The 19,932-nt window shown below is 38.9% G+C and overlaps 2 protein-coding genes across 2 annotated transcripts in view; one reads left to right on the top strand and one right to left on the bottom strand.

The window, feature by feature from the left end:
• LOC147760410 (uncharacterized) overlaps positions 1-19,932 on the bottom strand; it is a 150,741-nt gene that overhangs the window by 87,870 nt on the left and 42,939 nt on the right. The window lies entirely within an intron of this gene.
• On the top strand, positions 10,481-13,190 carry LOC147760414 (uncharacterized). Its single transcript, XM_087018867.1, has 4 exons — positions 10,481-10,619; positions 10,854-10,973; positions 11,279-11,367; positions 12,897-13,190. Exons 2-4 carry the CDS (start codon positions 10,857-10,859, stop codon positions 13,051-13,053), a joined length of 363 nt encoding a protein of 120 aa, XP_086874993.1. The 5' UTR covers positions 10,481-10,619; positions 10,854-10,856; the 3' UTR covers positions 13,054-13,190.

The following is a 19,932-nucleotide window of genomic DNA, read 5'->3' as shown; positions in this document are numbered from 1 at the left end:
AGGGAAAAAAAGGATAACATGCCTTTAATCCCTGCAAAACATATTCTGTCGTGAAATGGATTGTGTGTGTGTGTGTGTGTGTGTGTGTACGTGCGCACGTGTGAGCTACATGTATATAGACAAGTATAAGAATCTTGATTTTTTTTTTTTTTTTTTTTTTTTTGTGGGGGTGGGGAGGGGTAGGGCATGGGAGGAAATATTAGTAGCGGAAAACAAATTATTATATGATTTACTTAACTGCAGTCAACATAATACTTTTTTCATCTTTTTTTTTCTTTGGGGGGGGGGGTGCACTCAAAGAAGTTATTATGTACATTTCATAATTTGTAGAAAAATGGCCTTCATTCTGGTGCAGTTTATTGATGGAGGAATAATATCTGAAAAGTGGATAATGGATGACTGCTTTATGGCCTCCATTTAGAAAGGAAAAGAGCCCTCTCTGCCATCAAATCACACGTACAGCCAGACAAGTCGACATGGACAAGGTATGCAGTGAGAGTGCTGTATGAACATGGTAAGCATGCTATCAATCTCTGATACCCTTTCATTATTTAACTGTAAACTACTCTACCATGTAATTACATGAAATTGCACTAATTGTCATAACATCTTTTTTGAAATACACTTCTTTTGAAATACACTGAAGTAAGCATGAGTGGTAGATTTTTTTTTACTCATTATTATCATTATTATTATTATTATTATTATTATTATTATTATTATTATTTATTTATTTATTTATTTTGTTATTATTATTATTTATTTTTTTAATGAGAGGTAGAAAGTATCTGGATTGATTGAGCACTGTGACAGAATGTTTAAACTTTTGCCTAAATTAATTAAAAAATTTAATTGGGACTTTTGTCCTGCTATTGAAATACTAGTTAACTATTGCAAAAAGTGCTTAAAAGGCTCCAAGAAACAACTCAGTATCAAGAACAACAGAACGATAATGATGATGAAGTCCCTTCCTTTTTATCAATTTCCACCCTGGAACAGCTGACATCTATTGAGGAACACATCAAGAAAGGTTAAGAAAGATGGTAAATATTTATAATATACATGATTTTTCATTTGAAATTCAATGTAGAATTATTCATGTAAGTTCACTTTTAATCACTGTGCTTTGAATGATGCAAAATATTTGTACATTTAAGCAATAAACCAGATGATATAAAGTTATCTTAATTAATACCAAATGAAAATTTACAGAGATTTTATTTACTAAATTGGTGTGGACAGTTTTGTCGAAATGCATAAAGCATTATATTACAAATATATATATAAGAAAGTGTACATCAATCCTTTTTGTAATGGATTCACAATAGTTATCTGTGACAATGATGAATTTCATTGTAAAACATTTTTCCATCTTGCAGGTGGACTTATGAAAGAGCATAGCAGGATCAGATTATAAGTTCACTGTAAGAAAGTTGCAAAGCCACTTATTCAGCTCCTCTGTGGCTCTGCAAGTTAACTGGTTGGGGAAAGGGGGAAAAGTGACGTTTTCAGAGCTGAAACAAACCAAACATCTCATTGCAATTAAGTAGATATTTATAAGTGTTCAAATAAAATGTACTAGAAAATATTATCTAAATCTGCACTTTGCTTCTTTTCTTTAAATTCATTAAATTGTATATCGTTATTGAATCTAATATGATGATGGTTAAATCGTTGCTAATCATTCCTTGTTTTCTTTTCTTCCAGCTACTGTAAGGAAGAAAAGGCTGTGTCATGTGGTAACAGAAGCTGATATAAATGAGTCTATCAAATTTCTGTATGCAGGGGACAGAAACAGCATGGTGCCATCAACATGTGTGCTTCAATGCTAACTGGTTCATTTTTGATTAGTGACTTTGTTGGGTTAAACAACAGGTCCCCTTTAAAAGTCAGCTTGATTGAAATATTTTAAAATATATTTTAAAATAGTTACAGATTTACTTATATGTGTATTTTGGCAATGCTCACTCCGTAAGTGCCAAACTGTATTACTCAGTGTTACTTCAGATTCTATGAGCAACTTCGTTTTATAAAAAAAGTATGTTCAACATGTTCTTACATTTTTCTTTGCATGTAAGTGACATTTCCCCCTGTTTAGTGTCTGTATATTAGCCTTTTTTGCTGTGTAGTTTTTTCTAACATACATTATTCTGTACAAAATCCAGTAATGTGCAGGTTTCTTTATTCTTAATTTACTAACACTGCATTTACTGTTGATTTGGTTACATATATATATGGGCCATTTCTTGGTATTTGACATGCTATTGCAACAAACATCTGGTTATTACAAGAATCCAAATGCATCTAGCATGCTTTGGTTTTCAAAATTATCCAATCATTAATTGTTTCTATTATAACTTAGGTTAAAATCAGCCATCTAGCTGTGTTTTAAAAATAAATGAAAAAAAAAAAAGTTTCACATATCGGGCATACAGTGTAGCTGTCAAACTTGGCACACGAGAAGCAAGGGCCCAATATAGGAAAGGAGGGGCATAAAAAGACAAAACGTGTGCCTGATAAAAGGAGTAGAGGTGACGCGACTTTTGTAAAAAATCAAAAGTTTTCTCTCTGATAATCCCACCAAAAGGATACATGTATCACATCAGGGCTGTAGCCTCCGGGGGGGGGGCAGGGGGGGCAGCTGCCCCCCCCCCCCCCCCCCCTGGGATTTGAGGTGCAAAAAAAAAATAATCGCAAAGGTGGAAAGAAATTGCAAAGTTGGTATCAATTCTGTGAGAAAATGCACTCATGGACACTAGACAATCATCCACCTCCCACACCCTCCCCCACCGGGGGCTTCGCCCCCTCGTGTCCGCTTACTGCCCCCCCTGGCATTTTGCTCAGGCTACGGCCCTGCACATTTTGATGCAATGCAAGCCATACGGGGTTGGTTATAGCAAGGAGTTATAACTCCTTGGTTATAGCTCAGTTTAAGTTCCAGATCTGTGGCACCAATATAAGGGCTTTTAACTGAAGAGAAAGAAAATACAATTGCCGACGCAGATGCAAACTTTCAAAAGTATACCGTATTATTATGCAAAAGGTAATTTGCTAAGACCCACGAGCGCCCTCATTCGTTCTCGTCTCGTGACATCCCGATTCAGGGGCCAGGTCGTTGTAGTGATGGACTGACGTGCTTCATCCGGGACTCGAACCCGTGACTTTGCGTTACCAAGGTTGAAGACGCTTTGGATGTCTCATTTGCATCCATGCACTACCGACTGCTCCGTGACTGACCCGCCCACCCTCCGTACGTGCGATTTTCCTCTTATAGTAATCAATCGCAATTTCTAAAAATTAACTCTGGCAAAAAAAAATGACACAGCAGCTGCTGTGACTCGATCCCGCGTCCGGATGTGTGCCTGTTTGCAAGACAGCAGAGTTACCACGCAGCCACGACAGCTCCGTCGATACCGAGTGATCAGATGGAAACTTTCAACCTCGTCACGGAGAGCGCCAGATTGGAAGTACATGTGTAGACCTGCTGTCCCAATCCATAATCCGGGTGCCGCATTTCAGTCCACGCAACCCCAGTCCTTGACATGAACGGTTAAGTTCATGGTGTACACGAAGTCGTGTTTGACAACCCGACTCGGAGCTAGGACTTGGTTTTATACTAAGATTGATTTAGGCTTTACCCATGATATTCAATAGTAGGCCTACAGTGGGGTCAGAGGCGGTTCACAACCGGTGGGGTTTACTTTTAGCGAGACCATAAGAGGCGAGAATAAATTTAAAAAAAAAAAAAACAAAAAACATCCAAGTGTTCAAATACTGGTGCGATTGCATTCAAGGGAATTTTGAGTAAAACACATTTGGCAAATAATTCCGCCGAGGAGATATCGTTTTTCTACCGAACACGGTTAACAGGTGGTATGACGTGCTGTTATGCTGGAAAAGCTACAGAATCAAAACAAGTTGGGTCATATTCATTGATAGTGATGCTCTGTACGTTCCTTGTCAGATGAATTCGGATGCTTTTATTTTCTTTTGGTTTTGCACTGAGATAACTTTCGGTTTCACCTTTGAGGTTGTAGAGCGCGATGACGTCCACAGCTGTTCACACCTCGGCGGTTTTAGTTTTGAGTAGTCTTTACACTTTCCAGTGTCGACTGCGGACTTGCCCCGGGTACTTTATGAACATATGAACAGTCTTGAGAAGCAAGGGCCCAATATAGGAAAGGAGGGGCACAAAAAGACAAAACGTGTGCCTGATAAAAGGAGTAGAGGTGACGCGACTTTTGTAAAAAATCAAAAGTTTTCTCTCTGATAATCCCACGAAAAAGATACATGTAGCACATTTTGATGAAATGCAAGCCATACGGAGTTGATTATAGCTCAATTTAAGTTCCAGATCTGTGGCACCAATATAAGGGCTTTTCACTGAAGAGAAAGAAAATACAATTGCCGACGCAGATGCAAACTTTTTAAAGTATACCGTATTATTATGCAAAAGGTAATTTGCTAAGTCCCACGAGCGCCCTCGTTTGTTCTCGTCTGTTGACAGGGGCCAGGTCGTTGTAGTGATGGACTGACGTGCCTCATCCGGGACTCGAACCCGTGACTTTGCGTTACCAAGGTTGAAGACGCTTTGGATGTCTCATTTGCATCCATGCACGCTACCGACTGCTCCGTGACTGACCCACCCACCCTCCCTACGTGCTAGTTTCCTCTTATAGTAATCAATCGCAATTTCTAAAAATTAACTCTGGCAAAAAACATGTCACGGCAGCTGCTGTGACTCGAACCAGCGTCCGGGTGTGTGCCTGTTTGCAAGACAGCAGAATTACCACGCAGCCACGACAGCTCCGTCGATACCGAGTGATCAGATGGAAACTTTCAACCTTGTCACGGAGAGCGCCAGATTGGAAGTACATGTGTAGACCTGCTGTCCCAATCCATAATCCGGGTGCCGCATTTCAGTCCACGCAACCACAGTCCCCGACATGAACGGTTAAGTTCATGGTGTACACGAAGTCGTGTTTGACAACCCGACTCGGAGCTAGGACTTGGTTTTATACTAAGATTGATTTAGGCTTTACCCATGATATTCAATAGTAGGCCTACAGTGGGGTCAGAGGCGGCTCACAACAGGTGGGGTTTACTTTTAGCGAGACCATAAGAGGCGAGAATAAATTAAAAAAAAAAAAAAAAAAAAAAAAAAAAAAAACATCCAAGTGTTCAAATACTGGTGCGATTGCATTCAAGGGAATTTTGAGTAAAACACATTTGGCAAATAATTCCGCCGAGGAGATATCGTTTTTCTACCGAACACGGTTAACAGGTGGTATGACGTGCTGTTATGCTGGAAAAGCTACAGAATCAAAACAAGTTGGGTCATATTCATTGATAGTGATGCTCTGTACGTTCCTTGTCAGATGAATTCGGATGCTTTTATTTTCTTTTGGTTTTGCACTGAGATAACTTTCGGTTTCACCTTTGAGGTTGTAGAGCGCGATGACGTCCACAGCTGTTCACACCTCGGCGGTTTTAGTTTTGAGTAGTCTTTACACTTTCCAGTGTCGACTGCGGACTTGCCCCGGGTACTTTATGAACATATGAACAGTCTTGAGAAGCAAGGGCCCAATATAGGAAAGGAGGGGCACAAAAAGACAAAACGTGTGCCTGATAAAAGGAGTAGAGGTGACGCGACTTTTGTAAAAAATCAAAAGTTTTCTCTCTGATAATCCCACGAAAAAGATACATGTAGCACATTTTGATGAAATGCAAGCCATACGGAGTTGATTATAGCTCAATTTAAGTTCCAGATCTGTGGCACCAATATAAGGGCTTTTCACTGAAGAGAAAGAAAATACAATTGCCGACGCAGATGCAAACTTTTTAAAGTATACCGTATTATTATGCAAAAGGTAATTTGCTAAGTCCCACGAGCGCCCTCGTTTGTTCTCGTCTGTTGACAGGGGCCAGGTCGTTGTAGTGATGGACTGACGTGCCTCATCCGGGACTCGAACCCGTGACTTTGCGTTACCAAGGTTGAAGACGCTTTGGATGTCTCATTTGCATCCATGCACGCTACCGACTGCTCCGTGACTGACCCACCCACCCTCCCTACGTGCTAGTTTCCTCTTATAGTAATCAATCGCAATTTCTAAAAATTAACTCTGGCAAAAAACATGTCACGGCAGCTGCTGTGACTCGAACCAGCGTCCGGGTGTGTGCCTGTTTGCAAGACAGCAGAATTACCACGCAGCCACGACAGCTCCGTCGATACCGAGTGATCAGATGGAAACTTTCAACCTTGTCACGGAGAGCGCCAGATTGGAAGTACATGTGTAGACCTGCTGTCCCAATCCATAATCCGGGTGCCGCATTTCAGTCCACGCAACCACAGTCCCCGACATGAACGGTTAAGTTCATGGTGTACACGAAGTCGTGTTTGACAACCCGACTCGGAGCTAGGACTTGGTTTTATACTAAGATTGATTTAGGCTTTACCCATGATATTCAATAGTAGGCCTACAGTGGGGTCAGAGGCGGCTCACAACAGGTGGGGTTTACTTTTAGCGAGACCATAAGAGGCGAGAATAAATAAAAAAAAAAAAAAAAAAAAAAAAAAAAAAAACGTCCAAGTGTTCAAATACTGGTGCGATTGCATTCAAGGGAATTTTGAGTAAAACACATTTGGCAAATAATTCCGCCGAGGAGATATCGTTTTTCTACCGAACACGGTTAACAGGTGGTATGACGTGCTGTTATGCTGGAAAAGCTACAGAATCAAAACAAGTTGGGTCATATTCATTGATAGTGATGCTCTGTACGTTCCTTGTCAGATGAATTCGGATGCTTTTATTTTCTTTTGGTTTTGCACTGAGATAACTTTCGGTTTCACCTTTGAGGTTGTAGAGCGCGATGACGTCCACAGCTGTTCACACCTCGGCGGTTTTAGTTTTGAGTAGTCTTTACACTTTCCAGTGTCGACTGCGGACTTGCCCGGGTACTTTATGAACATATGAACAGTCTTGAGAAGCAAGGGCCCAATATAGGAAAGGAGGGGCACAAAAAGACAAAACGTGTGCCTGATAAAAGGAGTAGAGGTGACGCTACTTTTGTAAAAAATCAAAAGTTTTCTCTCTGATAATACCACGAAAAAGATACATGTAGCACATTTTGATGAAATGCAAGTCATACGGAGTTGGTTATAGCTCAATTTAAGTTCCAGATCTGTGGCACCAATATAAGGGCTTTTAACTGAAGAGAAAGAAAATACAATTGCCGACGCAGATGCAAACTTTTTAAGTATACCGTATTATTATGCAAAAGGTAATTTGCTATGTCCCACGAGCGCCCTCATTCGTTCTCGTCTCGTGACATCCCGATTCAGGGGCCAGGTCGTTGTAGTGATGGACTGACGTGCCTCATCCGGGACTCGAACCCGTGACTTTGCGTTACCAAGGTTGAAGACGCTTTGGATGTCTCATTTGCATCCATGCACGCTACCGACTGCTCCGTGACTGACCCGCCCACCCTCCCTACGTGCGAGTTTCCTCTTATAGTAATCAATCGCAATTTCTAAAAATTAACTCTGGCAAAAAAAAAAAATGACACAGCAGCTGCTGTGACTCGAACCAGCGTCCGGGTGTGTGCCTGTTTGCAAGACAGCAGAATTACCACGCAGCCACGACAGCTCCGTTGATACCGAGTGATCAGATGGAAACTTTCAACCTCGTCACGGAGAGCGCCAGATTGGAAGTACATGTGTAGACCTGCTGTCCCAATCCATAATCCGGGTGCCGCATTTCAGTCCACGCAACCCCAGTCCCCGACATGAACGGTTAAGTTCATGGTGTACACGAAGTCGTGTTTGACAACACGACTCGGAGCTAGGACTTGGTTTTATACTAAGATTGATTTAGGCTTTACCCATGATATTCAATAGTAGGCCTACAGTGGGGTCAGAGGCGGTTCACAACAGGCGGGGTTTACTTTTAGCGAGACCATAAGAGGCGAGAATAAATTAAAAAAAAAAAAAAAACATCCAAGTGTTCAAATACTGGTGCGATTGCATTCAAGGAAATTTTGATAAAACACATTTGGCAAATAATTCCGCCGAGGAGATATCGTTTTTCTACCGAACACGGTTAACAGGTGGTATGACGTGCTGTTATGCCGGAAAAGCTACAGAATCAAAACAAGTTGGGTCGTATTCATTGATAGTGATGCTCTGTACGTTCCTTGTAAGATGAATTCGGATGCTTTTATTTTCTTTTGGTATATATATATATATATATATATATATATATATATATATATATATATATATATATATATATATATATATATATATTTCTTAGTTATGAAACAAATTGCAAGAAGACTTTAATAAATTGAAATATTTATTTATTAATAGTTAATACGAAAATACGGTATGTATAGGATAAAAAAAAAAAAAAAAAAAGAAATGCCTTGTAGTAACGTACAGGGACCTATGTACCAACATACTACATATATATATAATAGGTCCCTGTTAGTACAAGGCTGGAAACTATGCTTTTAGAAAATGTATATCTGGCTATCTTTATATTTCACTGAGTATTTAAAAACACATTTCTTCGTTTTTACCTTAAAATTATGCCTCAATATTGACCAAAACATATATGTTACTAAGAGAGCTTGCATTCACACCGAGAAGAGCCGAGGTCAAGTAAGGCCGAGACCTAAATATGGCAGACCTTTATGAAAGGAAGACCGCATATAATCCCTTAATGGTCTATCCGCCTCTCACACGGATCCCCACGCATCGTCCCTCGACCGGTTGAATTGGACCGAGATTAAATAACTGTGCGAGACATCCGAGCAGTTAGTGGCGTATTACATTGGCATGACGATGGCCCAATGCCTTTGACCAACGTTGGCTGGTTGGAAAGATGACGTTGGCCAATGCCTGTACAACGTTGAGCTGGTGAGCACCCATACGTTATGCAACGTCGGTAGTTGGCTTTCCAACGTTGAGCCAATATTGGTCGTACAACCAACCTTGCGTTGGGCCAATGTTGGGCTAATGCTGTCCTGCTATCTGGGATACAAGTTTAAAATAAATACATGTGTTTCAAATTGAAAAATCCATATTAAATACCAAGTATGTTTATCTATATATTCATATATCAAAAATAAAGCTAATTTATGTACAAAAACCTAGACATACCGTGTATGTGCTAGTTCTTCATGTATGATTCATACAGATGGCAAAATTCTACACGTTCATTGATTATTCAGCTGGCAGCCACGATGACTGTCTGTGAAAGTCACTTGGTAGATCCCTTTATGATACACATTCATATCTCCACCCATGAAAAGAATCTAAAAACTGATGGTTTGAAATGCCTAGACATATGAGGTTTTTACTATAAAAGCGTCTCAAACATCTGTTATTGAAAACGCACATTACAATACTGGTGTTAAAATCAAATTGAAGATGATGTCGACGTTTTGTGTGAAATGTGAACAATTCTGCTTCCTTAGTAGAAAGCTCACATAACTTTTATAACTTTAAAGCAGATTTTACAAAGTTTGACAACCTTCCCATCCATATATTTGCCAAAATAAAAAAAAAATCAGTTAAACTGACGGAGTGAATGTCTAGACATATGAGTTGCATCTGTAACTGAAAACGCACATTACAATACTGGTACTAACAACTTTTGATGCAGAAGCTACCTGTGCTTTGATCTAATGTATACGGGAATGCAAGGCAGAACGAATGGAGAATCGCGATGAATATGTGATATACATTCATAGGGTGAGATGTGTGAAAATTAAAAGTTACGATGAACTACTTATAAAGTTTAATTCGTTCTAGTATATCATAGGACTACTTGCATCAAATGAAACCCGAGCAATACATCTCTCTCTCTCTCTCGCTCTCTCTCTCCAGCAGTATCCAAGACATATGGTCTCATGCCGATAGTCTTGAAAAGTTTATAAACTTTCATTTGAAAATTCTGTTCCTAAAAATAGATCCAAATAATCAACGAACTTTCAAGAATTCGAACCCGCGACCAAATATCAAATGTGCACCAGCTCCTCAAATGTTCCCTGTGATTTTATTTGTTGTACGTTAAGAAGCAACATATGTTCCACTCCACCGGCGTAACTAAACAGAATACAGTGTCACCACTTTTTCAAACCTAACATAGGGGGTTTTCAGTAAAAATTTGTCACCAGACCTCTGAATCCTTTAATTCGTTGATAATTCGATGATGTTATAATATATTAGATGTCTAATGACCACATTCAACCAGATAAAACTAGATTTTAAAATGCGCATGCGTATAACCTAAAGATAAATTGTCTTTCTGATGAAAATGATTTCAACCAATGAAAATCAGTCTCGAACACACATTATCTTTCTACGCATTGCCGAACCAATCGGTAAATGATAATCCAGACTTAAGTAAATCATAGTGAAATACCTGTACCAGTACATAACTTTGATATCCGTTTCACATGCTTTTGTCTCTTCAGATGACAGGCCTGTACTCCACTTCAAAAATCGATGCCTTGACGAAGCTTGCGCTGCTGATGAAAACGGTATAAGTAGTTCAAACTGTCGACGTTTTCAATCATTTCGAGACTGAGAGAGGTAATCAAGGATTACTAAGGTAAAAAATTCTGTCCAAGAAATTTTCTTAAATTGCTGCATATTACGACGCCGATTGCCTTTGTGCGCATTGGGTTTTAGAGAACATCGTATGAAATCTCACGTCTTTACTGTCAGCGTGCCTCTGAAAGTTTAGACTTTAGCATAGCTGCTGTCAGAAGAGATTTGAGCTCGACTGTCCTCTGAAATTCCTTTTGCCTTTGTGTCAACTCCATGTTGTCACTTCACATTTCAGAAGATGACTACCTTTGCCATTTTTGCCTTAGTTGCGTTGGGTCTGGCAGCTGTAATGCAGGAAGCTGAATCTATCTGCTGCCATGAGAAAGGTTATAGGTTCTGCGCAGACTGCACGGTGGTGAGTCTACTAGTACCAGGGTATTTCCTCGGGAAATGCATCCAGAACACATTACAACACATGTTTGGTATCAGGCGAACTTAGCATTACAGGGGGAAAATGATACCGTACATTTTTGTTGTAAATGTAGAACAAAGCTAGAGGTACATTTTTATATTGTTTACTGAAATTCGATAAGTAAATGGTCGTAAGGAAATAATTCTGTACATATGCGGGTTTGTATGCGTGTGCAGTGTCGGTGCGCGTGTGTTGGAGGGGGAAAGAGAGAGTGAGAGATAGTTATTAATTCCCTATTTATATTACAGAGAACCCCTTACTGTTCATATGGGAAATGTAACATATTTGGCTGCGCATGTAAAAATTCATGTAGAGAGGACTGCGGCTCGTACATATAGTACGTAAGAAAAACTCTCTCTCTCTCTCTCTCTCTCTCTCTCTCTCTCTCTCTTGCCCCATTCAGAATTAGTGACTTACTAGTCCAAGTGTCAAATATGGCGACCCACCACAAAACTTGCCGTCTACTCCACTAAAAAGGGACTGTTCAGAATAGATGGTCCGGGTACTAACTGACCGACCGACTAAATATGGCCGACCCATTTCAAAACCGATACCGTAAGTTCCATGATGGTCTCCGCGCCTCCACACGTGCTGTCGCTGCAGGGGCCTAGGAATGAAACCTCGGAGACGAGATTTAATCCCTTTAATGGCGCGTGTGTAGGCGAAGAGACCATCGGGAATCAGCGGTATCGCATTTGCAATGTGGTCGGCCATATTTAGTCGGTGCATCAGTTTGTATCCATATTTGACCTTTGGACTAATTAGTCTCCTATTTTGAATGGCCCCCCTCTCTCTATCGTAGATAGATAGTTCGCATTCAGAACAGATGGTAGATAGGCTTTCTCTTTCTCGGGGCCGAGATTTATTCCGTTTAATGGCGCGTGTGCACGTAAAGACGGGAGACAGTCGGGGCTTGCATTCAAGTGGGGTCGGCCATATTTTGTCGGCGAAGCCGTTAGAACGCATTTAGAACAGATTATCTGCCGGCTTACTGATCCGCGGACTAAATAAGGTCAACCCCATTAAAAAACAAAATATCCCATTAAAAAAACTTGGAGCCGAGATTTAATTTTTTGTTTTCGACTTTGGTCAACATTTCTTAACGCATATAACAGTTTATGACTTGAAATTATATTTCAAAAATACGCCGCAACAATATATAGAGAATGTGCTTATGTAGTTTTTGAAGTTTAAAAGGGTGATATGTTTTACATATCATCTGGCCAATTTGAAAAGCAGTGGTGTACGCATAAACCTTCTATATCCAAAAACGTTCGTGGTGGACGTATTATTTCTTACAGGTCTCCCTATCAATCAAAACATCCACCAGGGTCCTGTGATAATTTTCACCAGATATTCACGAGTATTTCTGGCTTTCCTGTACACATTCCTCTTTTGCAATAATAATAATAATTATTATTATTATTATAATTATAGTAATAACAATGGTGATGAAATAAATGATTGAGAAAAATAACGAATTACTAATTTTAGAATAATGACAAAGGGACCATTCCCACAGATATTTGGATCGATCTATCTCCCTGGGGAGTCTCACTTAATTGCTGTCAATTTGGTTGGCTTAAATGTCTGTCACATCTAATAAAGATGTAAGGGGGTAATTGTCTTTACAACCTAGCTGATTCGGTAGGCGTGGCAGACATTTAAGCCGGTTATTTGATAGCCATTTAGTGAGACTATCCAGGGAGTTACAGTAGATCGATCCAGATGGATCGATCTAGGCATGGGAACCCAGTCAAAAAATATATATTTATAATAAGGTCATCGCTGAGCAGGTATATGGTAGATATCTAAAAAGTAATATGTTCACAAGAATTCAAGAAGATGTTTACATTATTTGTTCAGTGTAAAAACGAGTGGGTGGTTCTTGACGGAAAAATATGACGTCACCTGTACTTGCACGAACGGGAAAAGGGCCGCCAAGGACGCCGTGTTTGACGACAAAGACGCCGATGATGACGACAAGATTGACCAACTGGAGTTCGATCCTGATCTGCAGTAGCTTTGATATACGAGGATGCAGAGCGCAGCACTTTTTCCACCCTTTACTGAATCGATCTTTCCCAAGAAATTAACTTTCGAAATTCTTTGAAATTATGTAAAACGATATTGCTGTTTATATGAAATTCAGATAGCATAGCAACAGTGTCGTTGTGTTTCGTTTACCTCCTTAAATATGATTTTGGCACGAAAATCCTCATTTGTGTACCTTTAAGTTGAAATGCCTATTTAGCTTTGTTTTAACACATATTAGCCAGTACAAACGAACTAAATCAAGGGTCCCACTGGGTATTTTCTATACCCGGGAAAGCCACTTTTTATTTTCCCGAAATACTTGAAACGTTCACGTTATCCGTGAAGCCCCCCCCCATTCCCCTGCCCTGACTCGTAAATGCAGCCTTTTATTCCCCGTTCTTCCTGAAACGAAGTCATTGTTGTTGTACTCGGTGATCCGTTACTTTCAACTCGCCAGACTCGCATTTTGAATAAGATACCAATAAAGTTTTATTTACTAGGATTTAATGATTTTATTTTCAGTGAACTGTTACCCCCCCCCCCCCCCACACACACACACACACGCACACACAAGAAATGGGACCTCCTAAAATGCTACATGTACCAAGTCCGGTCAATTTAAGCCGGAAGTGACACATGAGATTGAGCCTTAAAAGAAAAACCTTTTAAAGAAAGTGGTCTATCAGTAATTCTGCATACAATACTCAAAATCTGAAATATAAATATGCTTGAGTGGTTGCTCACAGAACTTGCACACGAATGGAATTAAATCACATGAAAAGTAAAAATAAAAAATAATCTAGTAAAAGACTTATAACTACAAAATATAATAAGTAATATTATGCTGTGACAGATTCAGGGGGTGTCAGGGGGGTTCTAACCCCCCCCCTTTTAATTTCTGAAAAAAATCACACCAGTGGTCCCTCTTTGGAATTTTAGCTGGCTGAATCATTGAACCGTACCGTACCGTTTGATAACATTGACATATACCAGCATCTATGAGAAAAAATGCAATAAGGGTTTCTTCTTCTTGACATTTCATAATTATAGTAAATTTTTCATCAGTTGTTTTGAGGCCAAAATATGTATAGTGTTTTGTAAATACCTTATATAATATTGTTCGCAGGTCGTTGTATAGGGGGCATGTTGTGAGAAAGTGTTTTTCATCTTCTATTTTGTCTTTAGAACAGTAATGGCATATATATTCTGTCGGTCCGAGGAGTGTTGTGTATCTGCCTATTTCAATGTGGAGTTTATGTCCACTGATGCGAATACGACTTAGATTGTTTTTTATTTTTTATCGGTATTATGAAGCACGTCTGGATATTTTTTTCTTTTTTAAATGTATTTTTGAATTGCCAATAGGCTCTGGATTTAGATTTTTCCTCAAGCTCACTGTGCGAGTTTTGTATGTACCCACTGATGGTGTGTTCTCTGAACATGCTTAGGAAGTTTATGTGAGGATTCTGTTTTAGCCATACATCTCCAAATCCGTATTATGAAAGCGTCTCAAACATCTGTTAATGAAAACGCACATTACAATACTGGTACTAACAACTATTGATACAGAAACTACTTTGATCTACTGTATACGGGAATACAATGCAGAATGAATGGAGAATCGTGATGAATAATTGATATACATTTTAAGCGAAAAGAGTGCGAAAATAAAAAAATGTTAAAGTTAAAAGTTACCATAAAATATAATCGTTCTCGTATATCATAGGACTACTTGTATCAAATGGAATCCGTGCAAATACGATGATCTTTCTCTCCCTCTCTTTCTCTCCGGCAGTACACTGTGACTGACTCGCCCACTCTGTTTGTACGTTTTTCCTGTAATGGTAATCAAACGCAATCTTTAGAAATCTTTTCTAGCAAAAAACCGATGTTCTCTCAAGAATTTGATCGAGGGTTCAAATGTGCATCAGCTTCTTAAATGTTCCCTGTGATTTCCCTGTGATATTCCATTTCACCGGCGCAACTCAACAGAATATAGTACCGTCACCCTTTTTTAAACCTAGCTTTGGGGGTTTTCAGTAAAAAATTAGTCACCAGACCTCTGAATCCTTTGATTCGTTGATGAATCGATAATGTCATGTCTTATGATTCCTTTCAACCGGATAAAGCTAGATTTTTAAAATGCGCATGCGTAAAACTTAAAGATTTGTCTTTCTGACGAAAATAATTTCCACAGAAAAAATCAGTCTCAAACATACATAATCTTTCTACGCATTGCCGAACCAGTCGGTGAATGATAATTTAGACTTTGGTAAAATCATTGTGAAATACCTGTACCAGTACATAACTTTGATGTCCGTTCCACATGCTTTGATCTCTTCTGAATACAGGTGCATGTGTACTCTACTTTAAAAGACGATTCCTTGGCGGAGCTTGCGCTGTATTTGAAAACGGGATTAATAGTTCAAAATAGGGAAGTTTTTCAATCATTTCGAGACTTAGAGACAAGTAATCAAGGATTACTCGGGTAAAAATGCTTTCCAAGATATTTTCTTAAATGGCTACATAGTTTTCCACGTTGCCGATTGTCTTTTTGCACTTTGGGTTTTAGAGAACACCGTATGACATCTCGAGTCTTTACTGTCAGAGTGCCTATAAAAGTTTAGTATAGCTGCTGATAGAAGAGATGTGAGCTCCACTGTCCTCTGATATTCCTTTTGCCTTTGTGTCAACTCCATGTTGTCACTTCACATTTCAGAAGATGAATACCTTTGCCATTTTTGCGTTAGTTGCTTTGGGTCTGGCAGCTGTAATGCAGGAAGCTGAATCTGTCTGCTGCTATGAGAAAGGGTATAGGTTCTGCGCAGAAAAAAAAACAACAAAAAACAAAACAACACCTTTGTTTAATGAAAACCTGTAGTTAGGGGCTCATGACTCCATAACAAAGACATTTAAACCAAAATGACGGTACAGGATTATAGTTTATGGTCTCCTGGACAACTCCGGAATTTAAAATAAAACCTTGTTCAAGGATGAAGTTATGCCCCATAACGATTGCTATTTCACTTCAAAATAGAAAGGTGTTGAACTGACGACTATAGCTTTGAATTGCCTATGCTTATACTTTGCAACGAAAAATATAAACGCCTATAGTTTATATTTTCAAGGACCTTTACATTGTTTAAAATCAGCACAAAGGCAGATGGATTATAGAATAATTATATGCAGGAAAAAAAAAACTATTTTGGTATTAGGCTTAATAATTTAAGCCAGCTACAAAGCGGACGTATGTACCGACTGCCTGTATCTGCTTAAAACTAATAGCTGGCAAATGATACAGCGATGCTCAAACTGCAAACCAAATCCTTTGACTTCCGCTGTAAACACAAGGTGACAATTATTAAAACATAACTTACCTTAGTTACATCCAACTTCCGGAATACGGGTGTTCTGGGTCTCAAAATAACACCGTCCTGTGGGCCAATTATGTCCCTTAATCAAGGGAGTTGTTTCTGGAATACATATTCTAGGATATCCCAATCCCCCTACGACAGCAACTATCAGCGAATTCATTGGACCTAATTGTGACCCTGTCCAAATAGAGTGGAGTTCAAAATACTGAGTTAATTTGCAAGGATCAGGTGGCATTAGGCCAGCCTATACAAATTACGTGTGTGTCCAGGTTATTTCTCTTATAGCCTCGCAAAACAACACCTTTTTGCATTTCATCTTTTGGAATATGATTTGAGAAAAAAATGGGCTCTTAAGTTTAATGATTACGGATCTTATTTCGTGGTAATGAAGAAAACTATGTGACGTCCAAGTAAACCAACATTTTATTACATATGGCCTGCACATCAGATTAATAACGTTTGGCACGTACACCGAGTATGCTTACTGCTAGATCTACACACATGCGACCTCTGTATGCAGTTATAAACGAACCTTAAGTCCAAGGAAATTTAGTTCCATGCCATTGTACCAGCGGACTTACAGTTAAGGTGGGCATCAATTTATACAAGAGTAGGGAGTGATTTTACGAAAAAATCTAAAAAGATAGTTTCCAAAACCTTATTAGTCAAAACTCGATATGCTTATAACCGGGTAGTTTCTAACGAAGCTATTGCTCTATGATGCCGAGTGGGTGTTGAGATAGGTAGCAAGCTGCGGAAAATATTGTGTTGGTTTTGTCCCAGGTGAAATGCGCATAAGTTTAATATCATGTAGCACACAAAACCTATCAGAGAAGCAATTTAGCCTGACTAAAATGTCAGTAAATATTATATATATTATTATGTAACTACTTCCCAGAAAAATGCTTACACAAGTTTCAGTTCAAACGCTAACTTATAGAATTAAGTACGTAACATTTCAATAAAAAATTCCACGGTTATAGTAAAAATAATAAGAAAAATTAAAAAGGAAAGACACAAAGATAATGTAAGAAAGTAAGCAAATAGCAAAGAGCGACAACCAAAAGGTCTAGGTTTAACACTACTGGTGGCTGCAGCAGCAACGCAAGTCAAGTGGAATAAGGAAAAAAGTGAAAGAAAATGAAAAAAAATAAAGAAAGAAAGAAAGAAAGAAGGGAAAAATAATTGGATTAATTAATGTATTTAAAAATCATATCTAAAGGATTAAAACCGATGCTCACGGCTCACTATGGCGGGGAAAATAGTATACATGCCTAAACCCAAAGATATTCACCTAACTCGTGTACACTGAAACGGAACCCTTCAAACGTTTTACACAGTCGCTGGGCAATGGTTTTCATTCCCGAGTATACGTAAGTCGGTTCCATGCCAACACGGCGACTCCAAAGCTGAATTGCGTGTCTCTGACACCTCCCTTGCTTATCCTCCCACATAAGTACCAAGAAATAATTGGTGTAATCCGTGCCGATAATCTTGAAGTGGTTGTTGCCTGCAAAGGAATGATATTCAAGTATAAAGTCTGAAATGCGACTTAGCAAGATCTCCAAATTATATCGACCGATTCAAAAGCTGTTGTACCATTAAAAAAAAACATCATTTCGGTTATTTTATTTTTTAGCTGTTATATTGAACTTAAGCCCTTAGACGGTATTCTGATCTATTGCGTCTCTTATGTTGTGATCATAGACAACATTGCATCTATTTGGGATGGATAGCTAGTGGAACGCTCCAATACCAATATTGCAAAGCCATCTGTCATAGTTTCAAAAAGGCTTAGGGCTCATTCCCTTAGATAGTAGAATACACAGAAAGCTGCTGATTATATGGGTGTTGGCAGCATCAGGAGACGTGTTACTCTGTTTATCTGATTGCATTCAGGAGAGTTCACGCCCAGTTTGATCTACGTAGAACAATAGGGGAGACCGGGGCTAGTTGGCCGAGTTACTAACTTTTAATTTGGCCTTGTAGAGCCAACTGGGAATGGGTTAGAGCAACGAAACTGGTTTTCTGTTTCCAAAATGTTTATGCATTTGTTCACTCAAACTTATTTGGATAGAACAGCAGTACATTTGGCCTGGCTGATTATACGATTGCTTGTCTAATTGTGCAACATCCCAGTCCGCCTAAGCTGCCTGACCTTTGACTTAAACCAGTGAACCTTGGTGAATAATTCATATTATATAAGATTTATTTCAGTGGATATGTCCTTTTAAAGGTACATACGAACCGAGCATCAGTGGAGCGTGGATTCCCAGTAACACATGTAAACCACTTCTACTATTTTCTTATACGACTCACATAAATTCGACATGCCAAGGGATAAACTGAATAGATCACTCGATCAGCCATAAATAGCTTTAGACTGCTCCTTTCTTTAAATTTTTGGTCGGAAATTTAACCTACTTTCGTGACCTACTTTTCTGCCCCATTGACATACAGCATAGAATGCTGGCAGAAAAATCCTTTCAAACATCATTTTAGGGTAAAATTAAATAATGCCTTTTGGTAATTCTCTTAGTTATACTACTTGAAACTATATCCTGGCATTTGGTCGGTTTTTGTGACAAAAAATTGACTTTGTATGCATCTTTAATTTAACTTTATTTCATTTCTTTAACTTTGTGTATATTTTAAGGTTTTACCTTCATTTATTTTAGCAAAATACTACCTAAATTGGACGGCACCATTTACTTGCAGTGACACAATATAATGGTGGCCATCTTGGAAAAAGCTGCCTTGAAAACCTTTTTCTATCACTTAGCTTTTTCAAGATTTTTAATATGTTTAAATCTGTATATTAAGCTTTCTAAAATACCTCATTACACTTTTTTGGCGATAAGTCCCTACTGAAAAACAAACTGTTTAAAAAATTAGGTATTATAAAACCCAATTATAAAGACCACCCTTTACCTACAGTGACATAATATATTGGCGGCCATCTTGAAAAAAACTGCCTTAGGAACCACTACTTAGATTTTTCTAGATTTTTAATATGTTAAAATTTGGATATTTAGCTTTCTTAAAAACGTCATTACAATTTTTGCAATTAGTCCTGGGTTAGGCCAATTTTTTCGCTCAGTTTACTAGTCTAAGAGCGCATTCCCAGATATTTAGATCGATCCAACTAGATCGACCAAACTCCCTGGGTGTTCACGTTAAATTGCTGTTAGCCGACCGCGCACGGAAGTTAATTACCCCGGGGCAGCCATTTAAGCCGGTTAGCAGGCAGTAATCTAGTGAGACTCCCAACAGGGATAGATCGATCTAAAATCTGTAAGAATGGGTTCTTAGAGTGCATTTCCATAGATTTAGATCGATCCATCAGCCATCTAGATCGACCTAACTCCCTGGGGGTTCACGCTAAATTGAAAAAAAGTTACGATGAACCGCTTATACAACTTAATTCGTTTTCTTAGATCATAGGACTACATTGTACTTGTATTAAATGAAACCAGTGCAATAAAGATAAT

Source organism: Lingula anatina, chromosome 8 (genome assembly GCF_051362555.1).
Source record: "Lingula anatina isolate TDL-2025a chromosome 8, LinAna3.0, whole genome shotgun sequence".
NCBI classification, from domain to species: domain Eukaryota; kingdom Metazoa; phylum Brachiopoda; class Lingulata; order Lingulida; family Lingulidae; genus Lingula; species Lingula anatina.
The sequence above is the reverse complement of the archived record's forward strand: the minus strand, read 5'-3'. Positions and strand labels throughout refer to the sequence as shown.